The 18,957-nt window shown below is 48.1% G+C and overlaps 1 protein-coding gene across 3 annotated transcripts in view; it reads left to right on the top strand.

The window, feature by feature from the left end:
* The first annotated feature begins 455 nt into the window (after window positions 1-455).
* The window catches only part of LOC141173049 (phospholipase A2 inhibitor gamma subunit B-like), a 52,955-nt gene continuing 34,453 nt past the window's right edge, over window positions 456-18,957 (top strand). The window contains exons 1-3 of one of the 3 annotated variants that reach the window (XM_073657682.1): window positions 456-597; window positions 678-714; window positions 11,410-11,466. In XM_073657682.1, coding sequence (XP_073513783.1) covers window positions 11,421-11,466 — 46 coding nt within the window. In that variant the 5' untranslated portion in view covers window positions 456-597; window positions 678-714; window positions 11,410-11,420. Of the gene's footprint in view, window positions 598-677; window positions 715-11,357; window positions 11,467-18,957 lie in introns of all 3 variants that reach the window. The other 2 variants (XM_073657680.1, XM_073657681.1) reach the window with 2 other exon arrangements.

The following is an 18,957-nucleotide window of genomic DNA, read 5'->3' on the forward strand; positions in this document are numbered from 1 at the left end:
CTTTGAAGGTGTTTTCTATGTGTTTCTATGTGTTTTTGTTTGCCTGCCATTGGTTTTAACGGTGTTCGAAGGTGTTCGACGAACAGTTCGACGAACAGTTCGGCGAACACACGGGTGTTCGACGAACCGAACCGAACTCGAACACTACGGGGGTGGCTCAACACTACAGTTCATACACTACAAATATCAGGGTCGCAGCACCATGATAACCTGCATGCATCACCTCCCACATGTGACCTGCTCACAGCACGTCATTCCTCTGTATATCCCACTGCTACTCCCAGTTCAGCCCTCCATGCAGAGCTCTGTGACTCTGTACACGCCCACAGTTACTCCCTCTCTCACTACAACCCCCTACACAGCGTGATGTGGCTGGTTACCATGGCTACCAATAAACAACCACTGTCACATGAGAACCAGCAACATGCCACTTCCGGGACACGCCCCCTGATGACGCACTTCCTGCAGCACTGTGTACATAAGGCAGCCTGACTCCCACACTAACAACAGCCTAACCTGGGAACGCTGCCTGTACCCTCCACTTCTACCATTTATGGGACTCCCCATCTAGAGACACCCCTGATACAGGATCTGCAGGTACTTATTGACCCCTATGGGCTTTACTCCTTATCCAAACCCCTTGTCAGCACTGGTAACCGGCATTACTTCTATTTCAGCTCTCCACAGGCTGATGAACCCCTGTCCATTGTTAAGGTACTTATATCCACTAGCTTAGGCATTCTACCCCATGCCTCATGATACTGATCTGAATCCCCTCATTGTTGTAGCTTCTGACTGGAACTTCTCTCTACATTCTATGGTGCCTTCCTACTAAAACAAACTTGATAGAAGTATGGAACCCCCCAATACCTGTGCTCCCCCTGGTATACCTTGACTGTTTTTAACTGCTTTTATTTGTATATAATATTCCTCTGCCTCCATCCTATCCCAACCCTCAACCCCAACCCCCCTCCTCTCTCTCCCTCCCCTTTCCATCCCCCCCCTTTTTCCCCTCCTCCCTTTTTGACACCGTCAATTCCGTTACCTACCTCTTTCGTAACTCAGTGTCAACCGAGATGTATTCTTATGTATGACTTTCAATTATGCATCTTTTGTTATATTTTTTTCTCATCATGCTATTTATCTTTTTTGCAGTAGCGACTTAATGAATAAGGCCAGTGTGGCCGAAACGTCTACCTATTGTCGCCTTCACCACTGTTATTTTTCCTACATTTCATTTGTATAAATAAATTGGCACTAAAAAGCAAAACTTCCTATGAGTGTGCGATGAATTAATTTTTACAGCATTTCTAGTACTTGGTTGAAAACCCTTTGTTAGCAATGACTGCCTGAAGTCTTGAACTCATGGACATCACCAGACGCTGTGTTTCCTCCTTTTTGATGCTCTGCCAGGCCTTCACTGCGGTGGTTTTCAGTTGCTGTTTGTTTGTGGGCCTGCCTGAAGTTTAGTCTTTAACAAGTGAAATTCATGCTCAATTGGGTTGAGATCAGGTGACTGACTTGGCCATTCAAGAATGTTCCCCTTTTTTGCTTTAATAAACTCCTGGGTTGCTTTGGCTTTATGTTTTGGGTCATTGTCAATCTGTAGTATGAAACGACGACCAATCAGTTTGGCTGCATTTGGCTGGATCTGAGCACATAGTATGGCACTGAACACATCAGAATTCATTCGGCTGCTTCTGTCCTGTGTCACATCATCAATAAACACTAGTGACCCAGTGCCACTGGCAGCCATGCATGCCCAAGCCATCACACTGCCTATGCTTTGGATCATGAGCTGTACCACGCCGTCGCCATACTTTTCTCTTTCAATCATTCTGGTAGAGGTTGATCTTGGTTTCATCTGTCCAAAGAATGTTCTTCCAGAACTGTGCTGGCTTTTTAGATGTTTTTTTTAGCAAAGTCCAGTCTAGCCTTTTTATTCTTGAAGCTTATGAGTGGCTTGCACCGTGCAGTGAACCCTCTGTATTTACTTTCATGCAGTCTTCTCTTTATGGTAGATTTGGATATTGATACGCCTACCTACTGGAGAGTGTTGTTCACTTGGTTGGCTGTTGTGAAGGGGTTTCTCTTCACCATGGAGATTATTCTGCAATCGTCCACCACTGTTGTCTTCCGTGGGCGCCCAGGTCTTTTTGCATTGATGAGTTCACCAGTGCTTTCTTTCTTTCTCAGGATGTACGAAACTGTAGATTTTGCCATTCCTAATATTGTAGCAATTTCTCGGATGGGTTTTTCCTGTTTTTTCAGCTTAAGGATGGCTTGTTTCACCTGCATGGCGGGCTCCTTTGACCCCATGTTTACTTCACAGCAAAACCTTCCAAATGCAAGCTCCACACCTCAAATCAACTCCAGGCATTTTCTCTGCTTAATTGAGAATGACATAACGAAGGGATTGCCCACACCTGTCCATGAAATAGCCTTGGAGTCAATTGTCCAATTACTTTTGGTCCCTTTAAAAACAGGGTGGCACATGTTAAGGAGCTGAAACTCCTAAACTCTTCATCCAATTTTAATGTGGATACCCTCAAATGAAAGCTGAAAGTCTGAACTTCAACTGCATCTGAATTGTTTTGTTTAAAATTCATTGTGGTAATGTCTAGAACCAAAATTAGAAAAATGTTGTTTCTGTCCAAATATATATGGACATAACTGTATATTGTAGCGTCGGCATCCCTGCCTCCTGCTAGGCAGGGACGCTGTTCCCCTCACCTCTCCACTCCGTGCCCGGCGTCCTCCTCCCGCTCTGCTGGCAGCGTGCGCTGCTTCCCGGCCACTGTGCTTAGGGCGCGCACGCGCTCCCCCTCTCTTAAAGGGGCCGCGCGCCGTCCTAAGGAGTCCCCGGCCAATGGCCGGAGGATCTCCCCATATATAAGGCACCTCCTCCAAAATGGAGGTGCCCGAGCAATGTTGTTGCAAAACCTTCACTCTGCTTCAGCCCTCAGGTCCCGTTACCAGTTACCTGCCAGTCACCGGCCAGATTCCTGCTTGATACCTGCCTGATATCCGTTTACCTGCTTGCAAGCCTGCGGTCCGACGGTCTGCCTTCCGACACCTGTCAGTCTGTCTATGGACCAGCCTGCCCGCTCACCTGGGAGCGCTCACCTGCTACCTGCCTGCTAGCCTACCTGGAGGCTCCGCTGTCACTTGCCGTGACCACCTGCCTGTCCAGAGACTCTTGCCTGCTAACCTGGGAGCGCTCACCTGCTACCTGCCTGCTAGCCTACCTGGAGGCTCTGCCGTCACTTGCCGTGACCACCTGCCCGTCCAGAGACTCTAGCCCGCTCACCTGGGAGCGCTCACCTGCTACCTGCCTGCTAGCCTACCTGGAGGCTCTGCCGTCACTTGCCGTTACCATCTGCCTGTCCAAAGACTCTCGCCCGCTCACCTGGGAGCGCTCACCAGCCACCTGCCTGCTGTCCTTCTACCCTGAGACTGTCCCTGTCACTTGCCGTGACTACCTGCCCTTCTACCCAGAGACTGTCCCTATCACTTGCCGTGACTACCTGCCCGTCTTCCCCGGGAGCCACCCGCTTCCTTACAAGGACCGCCCCCTTGTATAGTTGCTCAGAGTTTCCGCCTCCCAGACCCGTTACAGTTTGCTCGGGCCATGGAACCCGGTGGCACCCAAGCTCCCTCGCTCTCGGACCTATGTCATGAACTGTCCCGTCAGAGGACCCAACAGGAGTCGATCCTGAGTCATCTGCGGAATGTCAACTCTCGCCTGGACACTCTGACTGCTCCACCAGCAACCACCGCTAGTGTCATGACTCGCAGCCCGGCAGCGCCGCTGCCCACCAATACCATGGCATCCTGCCCAGGACCCCGGCTTTCTGCACCTCCTCGCATCGGAGGCGACCCCACTCAAGCTCGGGGCTTCATAAACCAGTGCACCCTGCACTTTGAACTCCTGTCCCACCAGTTTATCTCTGACCGGGCCAAAGTAGCCTTCATCATGTCCCATCTCACGGGGGAGGCACTGGCTTGGCTAAATCATCTATGGAAGAGAGGAGACCCCTGGTGTCCAACCTGCCAGCCTTTCTCACGGCTTTCCGGAAAGTCTTCGACGAACCCGGACGGAAGACCTCATCCGCATCATCTCTGCTACGCCTCCATCAAGGAAATCTCACCGTGGGCCAATATGCCATACGGTTCCATACCCTTGCTTCTGAGCTGGCCTGGGATAACGACGCCCTGGTGTCTGTCTTTTGGGAGGGTCTGTCCAGCCGTATTAAAGATGAACTCGCCGGTCGGGACATACCTACCACTCTCGACGACTTAATAACTCTGGCCACCCAGATTGACATCCGGTTCCAGGAAAGCGCCAAAGAGGTCACCCGTGAGAGGAGGTTTCCACGTCTAGCCCCTACCTTTCAGAAACCTGTCCCTTCTCCCGCTACTCCCCAGGCGCACTCACCCGAGCCTATGCAGGTCGACCAGACCAAGATGGTCAAAACCCGTCAAGAGTTACGCCGTGCCGAGGGGAGCTGCTTCTACTGTGGCAGTAAGGAGCACCAGATCCGTTCCTGCCCGGAGAGGTCGGGAAACGCCTGTGTCTAGGATCGCTCAGAGAGGTCGTCCTAGACAAGAGAAAACCCTCTCCATCTCTGTTGCTGTCGGTCTCTATCATCTGCGGGGAGAACCGTTATTTTGAACTAGCCCAACTTGACTCTGGAGCTGCCAGAAATCTAATTTCTCAGTCTCTGGTAGAGAAATACCGCATTCCCACCAAACCTCTAGCTGTACCCTTATCTGTCGCTGCCGTGGATGGGGGCCTCTTACCACATCCCATCCAACTCATCACCGAATACATAACCCTGCAGGTGGGAATGCTGCACTCTGAGAGCATCTTCTTTCATGTTCTGCCTGGACTCTCTCACGCCCTATTGCTAGGCCTACCTTGGCTTCAGAAACATGCACCCGTGCTTGATTGGCAGACCGGAGAAGTCCTTCGCTGGGGACAGGACAGCCATAAGACTTGTTTAGTTCCCGTCCATCCTGTCCGTCCTTCTCCTACTCCAGCCAATCTACCTGGTCTTCCAGCTCCTTATTGGTCGTATGCGGACGTCTTTAATAAAAAGGAGGCAGAGACATTACCCCCTCATAGACCATACGACTGCCCAATCGACCTGATGCCCGGCGCTGCTCCTCCCCGTGGGCGCATTTACCCTTTGTCCGCTGCTGAGACCCGATCCATGTCAGAATATATTGAGGAGAATCTGGCCCGGGGATTCATCCGGAAATGTACTTCCCCGGCGGGAGCAGGCTTCTTCTTCGTCAAAAAGAAGGATGGCTCACTCCGTCCCTGTATAGACTATAGAGGCCTTAACCAGATCACGGTGAAGAATAAATACCCCCTTCCGCTCATTCCGGAATTATTTGACCGTCTGAGGGGGGCTAGAATCTTCACCAAGCTGGACCTCCGTGGGGCGTATAACCTGGTCCGTATCCATCAGGGGGATGAATGGAAGACGGCATTCAACACCCGGGACAGCCACTATGAATACCTGGTAATGCCCTTCGGTCTCTGTAACGCTCCCGCCGTCTTTCAAGAGTTGGTCAATGACATCTTCCGGGACCTTCTCTACTCCTGCGTAGTGGTGTACCTGGACGACATCTTGGTCTTCTCTCCGGATCTCCCTACACACCGGAGGGATGTTCGTCAGGTTCTGCTCAGGCTCAGGCAGAACCACCTCTACGCTAAATATGAGAAGTGCCTCTTTGAGCAGACGTCGCTTCCGTTTTTGGGCTACATAATTTCTCAGACCGGCCTACGAATGGATCCTGAGAAACTGTCTGCCATCGAGAAGTGGCCTCGACCAGAGGGGTTGAAGGCTATTCAGCGGTTCCTGGGCTTCGCCAACTACTACCGGCTCTTCATACCGCACTTCTCTTCCCGGACTGCCCCAATCTCTGCGCTCACCCATAAGGGCACTAATCCCAGAGAATGGCCGCCTGAAGCTGAGGAAGCCTTTCTTTCCTTAAAACAGGCTTTCTCTTCCGCCCCGGTGCTGCATCGCCCGGACGGCATCAAGCAATTCTTCCTGGAAGTTGACGCCTCCTCCTCTGGAGCCGGAGCGGTACTTACCCAAAAATCGTCTTCCGGGAGAATGGTAACTTGCGGCTTCTTCTCCAAACTCTTCTCCTCTTCCAAGCGCAACTATTCTCTAGGAGACCGAGAATTATTGGCCATTAAGCTGGCATTGGAGGAGTGGCGTTACCTGCTCGAAGGGGCTCTTCACCCGGTAATAATTTACACGGACCACAAGAACTTGGCTTACCTCCAGAGTGCCCAGAGACTTAACCCGCGCCAAGCCCGGTGGTCCTTGTTTTTTGCTCGCTTTGATTTTGTTCTTCATTTTCGCCCAGCTGACAAAAACATCAAAGCTGACGCCTTGTCCCGATCCTTCCTGGTGTCTGATCTTGAGGAGGAACCTAAACACATCATCGATCCCGTCAGAGTAATGCAGGTGGCCCCCGTGAGTCTAAATCGTCTCCCTCCCGGTAAGACGTTCGTAACGGTACCTGATCGGGAGAAGATCCTACACTGGGGTCACTCGTCTAAGCTTGCTGGCCATGCCGGTCAGAAAAAGACCCTCCAGCTTATCACCCGGCACTACTGGTGGCCTACCCTGCACAAGGACGTAATAGACTTTGTTTCTGCCTGTGTGTCCTGCGCCCGCAACAAGGTTCCGAGACACCTGCCAGCCGGTCGCCTCCTTCCTCTTCCAGTACCTGCTGCCCCCTGGCAGCATATAGCTATGGACTTCATAACAGATCTCCATGTCTCTGCCGGTTGTACGGTCATTTGGGTGGTCGCTGACCGCTTTTCCAAAATGGCTCATTTCATTCCCCTGCCAGGCCTCCCATCTGCAGCCGAGCTGCCTAAAGACTTTATCCGCCACATCTTCCGTCTCCATGGCCTGCCCCTCCACATCGTGTCGGATCGTGGGGTTCAGTTCACCTCACGCTTCTGGAGAGCCACATGTAAGCTGCTAGACGTCACCCTGGACTTCTCCTCCGCATACCACCCACAGTCCAATGGTCAAGTGGAGCGGATCAATCAGATCCTGACCAGTTACCTCCGGCACTTCGTTAATGCCCACCATTCAGACTGGGTGGATCTCCTGCCATGGGCCGAATTCTCTTACAATAATCACGAGAGCGAATCTTCCTCCAGATCCCCGTTTTTTGTAGTCTTCGGTCAGCATCCTCGGATCCCATTTACCGTCTCCACCTCGGTGGACAATCCGGCTGCGGAATCTCTCGTTAGCAAATTTTCCTCCATTTGGGAGAGTACCCGATCTGCTCTCCTTCAGTCGTCCGAGCGGATAAAAAAACACGCTGACAAAAAATGCCTGGATCCTCCACAATTCCGTCCTGGAGATAAAGTCTGGCTCTCGTCCAAGTATGTCCGACTCAAGATTCCTTCCTACAAGTTAGGGCCTCGGTTCATCGGCCCACTAGAAGTTATCAAACAAATCAACCCAGTGGCCTATAAATTGAAACTCCCGGCCAACTTGCGGATCCCTAACTCCTTCCATGTATCTCTCCTCAAACCCGTGGTACTTAACTCTTTTTCCAAGTCTACAGGTACGCCTCCTGCTCCGGTTTCCGCTGAAAACGAGTTTGAGGTAGAGAACATTCTGGCCACCAAAAGGGTAAGAGGAAAAACCTTTTTTCTGGTAGATTGGAAGGGGTTTGGTCCTGAGGAGAGAACGTGGGAGCCCCGGGAGAACATCCATGCCCCTCTCATCCTTGATAAATTTCTGTCTGGCCTAAAAAAGGGGGGGCCTAAAGGGGGGGGTACTGTAGCGTCGGTGTCCCTGCCTCCTGCTAGGCAGGGACGCTGTTCCCCTCACCTCTCCACTCCGTGCCCGGCGTCATCCTCCCGCTCTGCTGGCAGCGTGCGCTGCTTCCCGGCCACTGTGCTTAGGGCGCGCGCGCGCTCCCCCTCTCTTAAAGGGGCCGCGCGTGCCGTCCTATGGAGTCCCCGGCCAATGGCCGGAGGACCTCACCATATATAAGGCACCTCCTCCAAAATAGAGGTGCCCGAGCAATGTTGTTGCAAAGCCTTCACTCTGCTTCAGCCCTCAGGTCCCGTTACCAGTTACCTGCCAGTCACCTGCCAGATTCCTGCTTGATACCTGCCTGATATCTGTTTACCTGCTTGCAAGCCTGCGGTCCGACGGTCTGCCTTCCGACACCTGTCAGTCTGTCTATGGACCAGCCTGCCCGCTCACCTGGGAGCGCTCACCTGCTACCTGCCTGCTAGCCTACCTGGAGGCTCCGCTGTCACTTGCCGTGACCACCTGCCTGTCCAGAGACTCTTGCCTGCTCACCTGGGAGCGCTCACCTGCTACCTGCCTGCTAGCCTACCTGGAGGCTCTGCCGTCACTTGTCGTGACCACCTGCCTGTCCAGAGACTCTTGCCTGCTCACCTGGGAGCGCTCACCTGCTACCTGTCTGCTAGCCTACCTGGAGGCTCTGCCGTCACTTGCCGTGAACACCTGCCCGTCCAGAGACTCTAGCCCGCTCACCTGGGAGGGCTCACCTGCTACCTGCCTGCTAGCCTACCTGGAGGCTCTGCCGTCACTTGCCGTGACCACCTGCCTGTCCAAAGACTCTCGCCCGCTCACCTGGGAGCGCTCACCAGCCACCTGCCTGCTGTCCTTCTACCCTGAGACTGTCCCTGTCACTTGCCGTGACTACCTGCCCTTCTACCCAGAGACAGTCCCTGTCACTTGCCGTGACTACCTGCCCGTCTTCCCCGGGAGCCACCCGCTTCCTTACAAGGACCGCCCCCTTGTATAGTTGCTCAGAGGTTCCGCCTCCCAGACCCGTTACATATATGATATACTACATATTTCATAGTCAATTACTACATTTTCTGTTGAGCATATTATTTATCATTTGTTGTATTTTGTGATGGTCTAATATATGGAAGATGTTTTCCCTTAAAAGACTTACAGAGGTTATCTGAGACTTTTTTTCACCCTAGAGAGCTAAGCACTTATCGGCAATTAGTTGCTAACTACCTGCCTGTGCTGCCCTGTGACCTCCTCTCCTAGCTCACCCACCATCAATTCTCCTGCTTCCTGTGACGTGTTTGACAGATCATTTCATTTTTCTTCTGCTTTGCTCTGTCAAAAGGGTCATTATTGCCGATCATGTTGATTGAGACTAAGACTGCGTGAGCTGTCAATCAACATAATGTCACGCAAGGTGTGGGAAAGACTAAGTGCAACACAAATGGAAAAGGGAGAGGAATTCCAAACAGGAGGAGTGGAGACCCCTAGGGAGATATAATAACACCCTGCCTACCCCACTGTCCATATATTGGTTCCACACCAATCACCGAGCAGGACCCTAAACCCTGTAAGTCGCTAGAGCTTGGCCCTAGATAGGGAGGGGAAGGGATGAGCACTGGTCAGGTCCCACTACAAACGAAAGACAACAAAGTAGGCAAACAAAGAGGATGAACTTAGCTTGAGCAGACACTAGAGGAGAAACGCCAACTGTCCTCCATGGACACCAGAGAAGTAGACAGCCAACTGATAGTGCTCTAAGCATGCGCAAAGTTACATAAAAGTACCACCGGCGATTTCCTATAGAAAACTGAGAGTTTTTAACTACCATGCAAGGGTGTGTCAATTAACAGCAGGAGAGAGGTAGCTGATGGGTCCTAAAGGAAGAAGGATTAAGAAGGCATCTGCAATGCCAAATGCAGAGACATTCTACAGCCAGATCCAGAGTGACTGTTTATAACACCTGACACACCCGTGACACATGACATCAGATGTGATGTCCCTTAGACAGAGCAGGGCAGAAGGGAAGGAACTGCTCTGTTGAAGTGACATAACAGGAAGCAGGAGAATCGGCAGAAGGAACTGAGCTGGGAGAGATTGTCACAGGGCAGCACAAGCAAGTAGTTAAAACTATGTGCTGATAAGTGCTTAGCCCCATAGGGAGAAAAAACAGGTTCCGGTTAACCCCCTTAAAGTACCACTTTGTTTTTTTTTATTTTATCACCAGGTAGATATGAGTAATTTTTATTCCCTGTGAATAGTAAAATACCTACTGGTGGCCGTCTTCTACTGATTTCGGTGACACTCTAGTCCCTTTCCGCTATCTTGTGACCGTAGCTCTGATTGGTCAGAAGTCAATACTAACTGTTACTTTCTCTCTTAATGTAAGAATATGTGAGCTTCGTTCTGAGTCTCATAGACTTACATTAAGAAGTGGCTTCTGGTTCACCCAGCAAACACTGGAGTAATTCGGAAAGTCACAACTTGAGTTTATGCAGCTCAAGTGATTTCATAAGTTTTAAGACCAGCTCTGGAGCCTTAGTAAGAGTAATACTTGTTTTTATAAACTTCTAGGCAGTGTAGAAACTGAAGTGAGCAAGGCTCAGTACCAGACTGACAGCGTGCTTGGACACAATACCATTTTAAGTGCAAAGCAGGAACCAACAAGCTGGTGGATCAAGTCTACTGCCTGGTTTCAAAACATATCCCCAAGAAGCAAGGGCTAGCTGCCTGTCCGTACACATAGCGGGCATTGTTATGCAGAGTGGATGTACTGACTAGAGCAGCTTGCCCTTGCTAGCATGGCTGTCTCAGGAGTGGGAATGCTAGTTTCTTTGTCATGGTGTAGTAGTCTTAGTAGGATAGCAAGGTGGGCAAGCTGCTCTAGCTTGTACAGCCAACGCGACGGTCTGCTTTTCCACCATCTGCATTGACCATAAAGAATACAAAAAACCCAATGGTAAAGGGATGGCTTAATCTTTGCAACTGCCCCCTTTCTAAGCCCCATGTTCTTAATATTCAGATTGGTCCACGAAAAAAAAGAGCTTCTTTTTATTGAAGGAAACAATACTGTGCACGTAGAATTGTTGGAAGACGTCTATGTACAAGGATGGATTCCCGTCAAACTTCTTTTTCTGGATCATGACATTGCTGTAGGTGCCGCTTGTATGAATTCTTCTAACGAAAAAGGACTGATAAGCATTACCCTGTACAAACCACAGAAATAATGAAGGGTTGGCTTTCATGATATTTTGAAATATCAATCAAGCCTTTGATACAAGTTATGTTATAGTATTATAAAGCTAAAATATTAGATACTAAAAGGCGACGATACCATGTAGTGGTTTCCATAGGTTCCTAAAAAGTGACTTCATGCTATTGTGTCCAGCTCAATACCATGACTTCAATATTTATTTTCAGATACATATGACTTACATGTATTGCTCACACCCTTTTATTTAAAGAATAGAGTTCAACCTTTACACTCTGCTGCACCTTTTTCTAAGATTAAAACATATTTCTATACAGTTCATCTCATAGAATTCATAAGCCACGCACCTGTCAACATCTCCTCTAACAGGGTCTTCAACCATGAAGTTCTTCCTAGTCGTGGTCTTCATGATAATGATGTCAACAGGTAAGAATCCTAATTTAATGTTGAATCCTTCATAATAGATAGATAATATATAATAGAGAGATAATAGATAAGATAGATAGATAGTTAGATAGATAGATAGATAGATAGATAGATAGATAGATAGATAGATAGATAGATAGATAGATAGATAGATAGATAGATAGAAGACTGGCCAGCAGATGAATTATCCGGTGGGCCGCTCTACAGGAGCTGATTTCCCACCACACTATATGTGCAGTAGTAGGCACAAAACCCTTGATTCACAATGTGCAAACTAAACCAGTATCTCATCATTCATTCATCATACTGACCAGTTTATAATTTTATAAAAGCATAGCTAAATTTGTGAATGAGGAGAATTTAATACTTGCATGTAGCTGAACAGTGGGCGCCTCGAGTCAATGTTACTGGTGGACCCTTGGCACCCCAGTCTCAGACTGGAGAGACAGATAGATAGCTAGATATAATAGATAGATGGATAGATGGATAGATAGATAGATAGATAGATAGATAGATAGATAGATAGATAGATAGATTATATATAGATAGTAACATAGTTTTTTAAGGTTGAAGGAAGACTAAGTCCATCTATTTCAACCCATAGCCTAGCATGTTGATCCAGAGGAAGGCAAAAAACCCCATGTGGCAAACACTAAGCTCCACATTGGGGAAAAAAATTCCTTCTCGACTCCATACGACAATCAGACTAGTTCCCTGGATCAACGCCCTATCAAGGAATCTAGTATATATAACCTGTAATATTATACTTTTCAAGAAAGGCATCCATGCCCTTCTTAAATTTTAATAGTGAATCACTCATTACAACATCATGCGGCAGAGAGCTCCATAGTCTCATTGCTCTTACAGTAAAGAATCCCTGTCTGTGATTATGATTAAACCTTCTTTCCTCCAGACATAGAAGATGCCCCCTTGTCCCCGTCTCAGGCCTCAGAGTAAAAAGATCAGTAGAAAGGTCTTTGTACTGTCCCCTCATATACTTGTACATAGTAATAAGATCACCCCTAAGCCTTCTTTTTTCCACAGTAAATAACCCCAAGTGTAATAACCTGTCTTGGTATTGCAGACCCCCCAGTCCTCTAATAACCTTGGTCGCTCTTCTCTGCACCCTCTCTAGTTCAGCTATGTCTTTCTTATACACCGGAGACCAGAACTGTACACAGTATTCTAAGTGTGGTTGCACTAATGACTTGTATAGAGGTAAAATTATGTTCTCCTCATGAGCATCTATGCCGCTTTTAATGCATCCCATTATTTTATTTGCCTTTGCAGCAGCTGCCTGACACTGGCCACTAAACGTTAGCTTGTCGTCCACCAATACACCCAGGTCTTTTTCAGTTACAGTTTTGCCCAGTGTTTTACAATTAAGCATATAATTATACATTTTATTTCCTCTGCCCAAGTGCATTACCTTAAGATAGGTAGATAGATAGATATAATAGATAGATAATAGATAGATGATAGATAGAATAGATAGATAGATAATAGATGATAGATAGATAGATGAATTATAGATAGATAGATAGATAGATAGATAGATAGATAGATAGATAGATAGTGATCTTGGTTTAATATTGTTCTCTGTATCATTCTAGTATTTACAAGTTCAATATATTATTTTGACATGGTAAAAAAATGCCAACAGATTGCATTTCTTATCACAACCACAGGGCGGCCACTCAGATAAAAATAGTATAAACATCTCCCTACAGAGTGTCACAAACTTATATTTTTTTGCTTTTTTTTAATTGTGTCATCTTGGCACATCTCAGGAGATGTGAAACTAAAAAGAAAAAGTAAGGAAGGACACATGTGAATAAATATGCAAGTCTTAGGTTTGGATCACAAATAGAAGATTAAAGAGTTTCAAAAAGTCAGAGTCATACCTAAGTTCTGAAGATTGATGGCTTCCACAGGTCCTTCTGTCCCGTTAGAGGAGACTGACGGTATAAATGAAGCAACATAATTGGGATCTAGATAGAACTTATCCATTAGGTCCAGATACTTCAGGTTATCACTTGACATCCCATTGGGCTCTTAATTTGTGATATATGTTTAACATATTAATAACTGTCTTGTGGCCAAAAAGTCTCCTCACTGCCTGGCATAATACAGGATATTAGCATGCTTTTGGCCAGAAGGATCCAAGTAATTCTTATCTGAAACTACAGTGCGGGGTTCTGAATTTAACTATACAAATATCAAAGACAGAAGAGGAATCACATTAGGCTAGGTTCCCATCAAAGAGGATCGCCTTGTCATTGGCTGCTTGGCACACATGAATTGGCTGATTTATGTGCTAAGTCTCTTCATTTTTTCCTTATTTTCTAGAGCAGTAATGCAATTCCAATTTCCTATATTTCATATTTGCATGCTATAGAGTTACAGAGTGCTACTTTATTTGTTTCTTCTGAGTTTAACTATCACCTGCTTGTTCAGTGTCTTCTTGGTGACATAGACACAGTAAAAGAGAATGTGTACAGAACAGAATAATATGTGACTGTAAGTTTTTTAACCATCTACAAACTTATAATCAGTTAGGTCTGTATCATAGTATTTTGCACATAAAGAAGTGAGATATTTTTAGTTTTTTTTGTAAACTTGTTTGTCAGTAAGTACAAAGTAGAGTAGAGCTATATCTCAACTATATCTCATACTTTTAAATTGTTATATTTAATATTTTAAATTCTTTTATGTAATAATTTCGGAGGCGTCAGAAATAGCACGTTTGTGCTCAGGTGTGTAATTAGCAGTAGAGTTATCTGAGGTTACATGACGTATGGAGACAGCAGAGTAATAGCATTGCCCCTTCTCTGTTTGCAGGAAAGGCAGGTATCAGGTAATTAGGATTTATTAAAGATGGAGCAGAGAAGCTGTACATAATGAATACAACTATATTTACCATGTATTTAGCGCAGTATATGTCTATACAGCATGGAAAGTATGAAATTAAATATTCTCGCATTTTATGTGTGTAAAGATAAAGAATGAATAAAATAAAAGAAATATGTCATAATAAGTAACTCTACGGCACTGGAAAGCTAGAAACACTTCCAAAAGGAGAAAGTCGAGAACAGCCGAGCAAAGCTGAATTAGAGTGTAGACTTGTCAACAGAGTCCAACCGGTGGCTCTCCAGCTGTTTTAAAGCTACATCTACCAGTATGCCCTGACTAAGGCTGGCAACACCTGGAAAACCTTAGATTTTTGGCAACAGCTTTATTATAATTAAAGAGGTTGTCTACTACTTTTACAACCCCCTCCGATCAGCTGTTATCGGTGTCGAAGGCTGTGGCCGCCATTGGGAAATACTCACATGCAGAGCTCCTCCGTCTTCTGGTAGTAGTCAGGACTTGGTACTGCACATCCGCCTCCTATTCAAATCAATAGGCAGACGTGTAGTACCCGGCGGCAGCCACTACAAGTAGACGAAGCAGCTCGGTAAGTATTTCTGGACAGTGGCCGCCGACACTGATAACAGCTGATCGGCAGGGGAGCTGGGTGTTGGCAGCTTGCTGTAGTTTCAACACATTCAGTGTTTTATCAGCAGGATATTATCACTGCAGGACTAGTTGTCATGTGCAAGCCGATCCAGCTGTTCTGTATAACCCCGCCCCCACCACTGATTGGCAGCTGACTGACACTGTACATAGAAAGCTCTCAATTAATGGTGTGGGCGGGGTTAAACAGAGCTTAGCAGTCAGAGCACACCTATATCTAAATCAGAGAAAACAGAGATTTTATCAAAACTGAATCAAGCAGTCCAGGAAGTGATACCTCATTGGAATCAGGATCTCTGTCTCTACATCATTTTGCTCTCAGATTAGGTAGAAAAACCTGGTGACAGATTCCCTTTAAAATACAAACATTAATAATATTTTCATGATCGTAATTATTATATAAAAAGGTAATAGAGAAGTATTATCATTCTGGACCCTTCTCTTTCCCTGAGAACCAGGAACATAACTACTTGCAAGTCTCAGCATTAAATCCCCCTTAAGAAAGAGTCACTTGGTCGTATAAGTCAGATGAGGATCGCAACGCAATGCTCGGACTGGCCGTCAGCTTTCCCAACCCAAGCATAACAACATGTATTTCTATGGAGACTTCATGCTTGGGTTGGGAGAGCTGATGGTCAGTCTGAGCATTGCATTGCGATCCTCATTTGAGTTATCCAGCCATCTGACTCTTCCCTTACCACCAGGGTCATCTCGTAGCTTATCACAATCGTAGCATATCATCATCACCAGCCAGAACCCAGGACTTTACACAATTTTCTTTCTTTCACATGAAGAACATGTCAATATCAATAAGTAAGTAGATTTTGATCCGAGATGGGAACATGTGATGACACTCTACTGAAAAGAACCCGAGCCGTTGCACCTTCGCCTATATGACTCATTGTATAACGCCTTCATTATAATGGACAAACATTGCAGTATTATTAACTAAGCAAGCATATCATCTCGAAATAAAGGTGACATGATCATGTATGACTTGATAAGCCAACTCATGGTGAAACCAAAGGGTTCTCATCACCCTAGAAGAACTACGTAACCTTGAAATGTATCTAATAAGCAAAGGCAATAATAATATTTATCAACATAGCCAGTGGCTATGCTACATGGAGGTCAGTGGGTGCTCTCGTCCACTGGCCCGGCTGTCTTTTGAAAGACCGCATGGACCAGGGCTCATCCCACTGAACGCCAGCACTCCTTCCCGGTGAGCATAATGTTAGGCACATGCCCGGACTGACTGGCGTGAGCATGATTAGTGATCCCACTGGACCATGAACCGAGGAGTGCCTGAAGGGGCATGAATAAGTATTAACTGGGTCCGACCAAGGTCAAACGGCGGCTCAGTCGACTCCGTGAACCAGGGAGGAACCGAGCAGAGGGACCAGGTGAAACTCCAGGTCAGACCCTGGTCACAGCTGTTGACCAACACCGGGGAATATAGGAACAGGCAAGTTAGGCTGGCATACTGACAGGTGGGTACTGGCAGGCACGGCTGGTATGCAGACAGATGGGTACTGGCAGGCACGGCTGGTATGCAGACAGGTGGGTACTGGCAGATGCGGTAGACAATTAGAGCCAAGCAAAACCCGCAGGTGCGGTAAACGAGCAGAGCAGAAAGAAAACCCGCAGATGAGGTAGACAAGCAGAGCAGAGCAAAACCCGCAGATGCGGTAGACAAGCAGAGCAGAGCAAAACCCGCAGATGCGGTAGACAAGTAGAGCCGAGCAAAACCCGCAGGTGCGGTAGACAAGCAGAGCAGAGCAAAACCCGCAGGTGCAGCAGACAAGCAAAGCAGAGCAAAACAAGCAGGTGCAGTAGACAAGCAGATCAGAGCAAAACCCGCAGGTGTGGTATACAAGCAAAGCAGAGCAAAACCCACAGGTGCGGTAGACAAGCAGAGCAGAGAAAAACCCACAGGTGCAGTAGACAAGCAAAGCAGAGCAAAACCCGCAGGTGCGGTAGACAAGCAGAGCAGAGCAAAACCCACAGGTGCAGCAGACAAGCAAAGCAGAACAAAACAAGCAGGTGCAGTAAACAAGCAGATCAGAGCAAAAACCGCAGGTGTGGTATACAAGCAAAGCAGAGCAAAACCCACAGGTGCGGTAGGCAAGCAGAGCAGAGCAAGACCCGCAAGTGCGGTAGACAAGCAGAGCAGAACAAAACCCGCAGGTGCGGTAGACAAGCAGAGCAGAGCAAAACCGCAGGTGCAGTAGACAAGCAGAGCAGAGCAAAACCCGTTGTTGCGAAAGACAAGCAGAGCAGAGCAAGACCCGCAGGTACGGTAGACAAGTAGAGCAGAGCAAAACCCCTAAGTGCGGCAGACATGCAGAGCAGAGCAAGACCCGCTGGTGCGGTAGACAAGCAGAGCAAGGCAAAACCCGTAGTTGCGATAGACAAGCAGAGCAAGACCCACAGGTACGGTAGACAAGTAGAGCAGAGCAAAACCCCTAAGTGCGGCAGACATGCAGAGCTGAGCAAGACCCGCAGGTGCGGTAAACAAGCAGAGCAAAGCAAAACCCACAGGTGCGGTAGACAAGCAGAGCAGAGCAAAACCCGCAGGTGCGGTAGACAAGCAGAGCAGAGCAAAATGCACAGGTGCGGTAGACAAGCAGGGCAGAGCAAAACCCGCAGGTGCGGTAGACAAGCAAAGTAGAGCAAAACTCGCAGGTGCAGTAGACAAGAAGAGCAGATCAAGACCCGCAGGTGCGGTAAACAAGCAGAGCAGAGCAAAATCCGCAGGTGCGGTAGACAAGCAAAGCAGAGCTAAACCCGCAAGTGCGGTAGACAAGCAGAGCAGAGCAAAACCGCAGGTGCAGTAGACAAGCAGAGCAGGGCAGAACCCGCAAGTGCGGTTGACAAGCAGAGCAGAGCAAAACCCGCAGGTGCGGTAGACAAGCAGAGAAGAGTAGAACCCGCAAGTGCGATAGACAAGCAGGGCAGAGCAAAACCGGTAGGTGCGGTAGACAAGCAAAGCATAGCAAAACCGCAGGTGCGGTAAACAAGAAGAGCAGAGCAAAATCCGCAGGTGCGGTCGACAAGCAGAGCAGAGCAAAACCCACAGATGTGGTAGACAAGCAGAGCAGAGCAAGACCCGCAGGTCCAGTAGACAAGCATAGCAGAGCAAAACCTGCAGGTGCGGCAGACAAGCAGAGCAGAGCAAAACCCGCAGGTGCAGTAGACAAGCAGAGCAGAGCAAAACCCGCAGGTGTAGTAGACAAGCAGAGCAGAGTAAAACCCGCAGGTGCGGTAGACAAGCAGAGCAGAGCAAATCCCGCAGGGGCGATAGACAAGCAGAGCAGAGCAAGACCCCCAGGTGCGGTAAACAGGCAGAGCAGAGCAAAACCTGCAGGTGCGGTAGACAAGCAGAGCAGAGCAAATCCCGCAGGTGCGGTAGACAAGCAGAGCAGAGCAAAACCCGCAGATGCGGTAGACAAGCAGAGCGGAGCAAAACCCACAGATGCGGTAGACAAGCAGAGCAGAGCAAAACCCACAGATGCGGTAGACAAGCACAGCAGAGCAAAACCCGCAGATGCGGTAGGCAAGCAGAGCAGAGCAAAACTCGCAGATGCGGAAGACAAGCAGAGCAGAGCAAAACCCGCAGGTGCGGTAGACAAGCAGAGCAGAGCAAGACCCGCAGGTGCGGTAAACAAGCAGAGTTGAGCAAAACTCGCAGATGCGGAAGACAAGCAGAGCAAAACCCGCAGGTGCGGTAGACAAGCAGAGCAGAGAAAAACCCGCAGGTGCGGTAAACAACAGAGCAGAGCAAAACCCGCAGGTGCGGTAGACAAGCAGAGCAGAGGAAATCCCGCAGGGGCGATAGACAAGCAGAGCAGAGCAAGACCCGCAGGTGCGGTAAACAAGCAGAGCAGAGCAAAACCTGCAGGTGCGGTAGACAAGCAGAGCAGAGCAAATCCCGCAGGTGCGGTAAACAAGCAGAGCAAAGCAAAACCCGAAGGT

This window comes from Phyllobates terribilis, unplaced genomic scaffold (assembly GCF_046119375.1).
Source record: "Phyllobates terribilis strain yellow unplaced genomic scaffold, ASM4611937v1 Scaffold_12__6_contigs__length_324123572, whole genome shotgun sequence".
NCBI lineage: Eukaryota > Metazoa > Chordata > Amphibia > Anura > Dendrobatidae > Phyllobates > Phyllobates terribilis.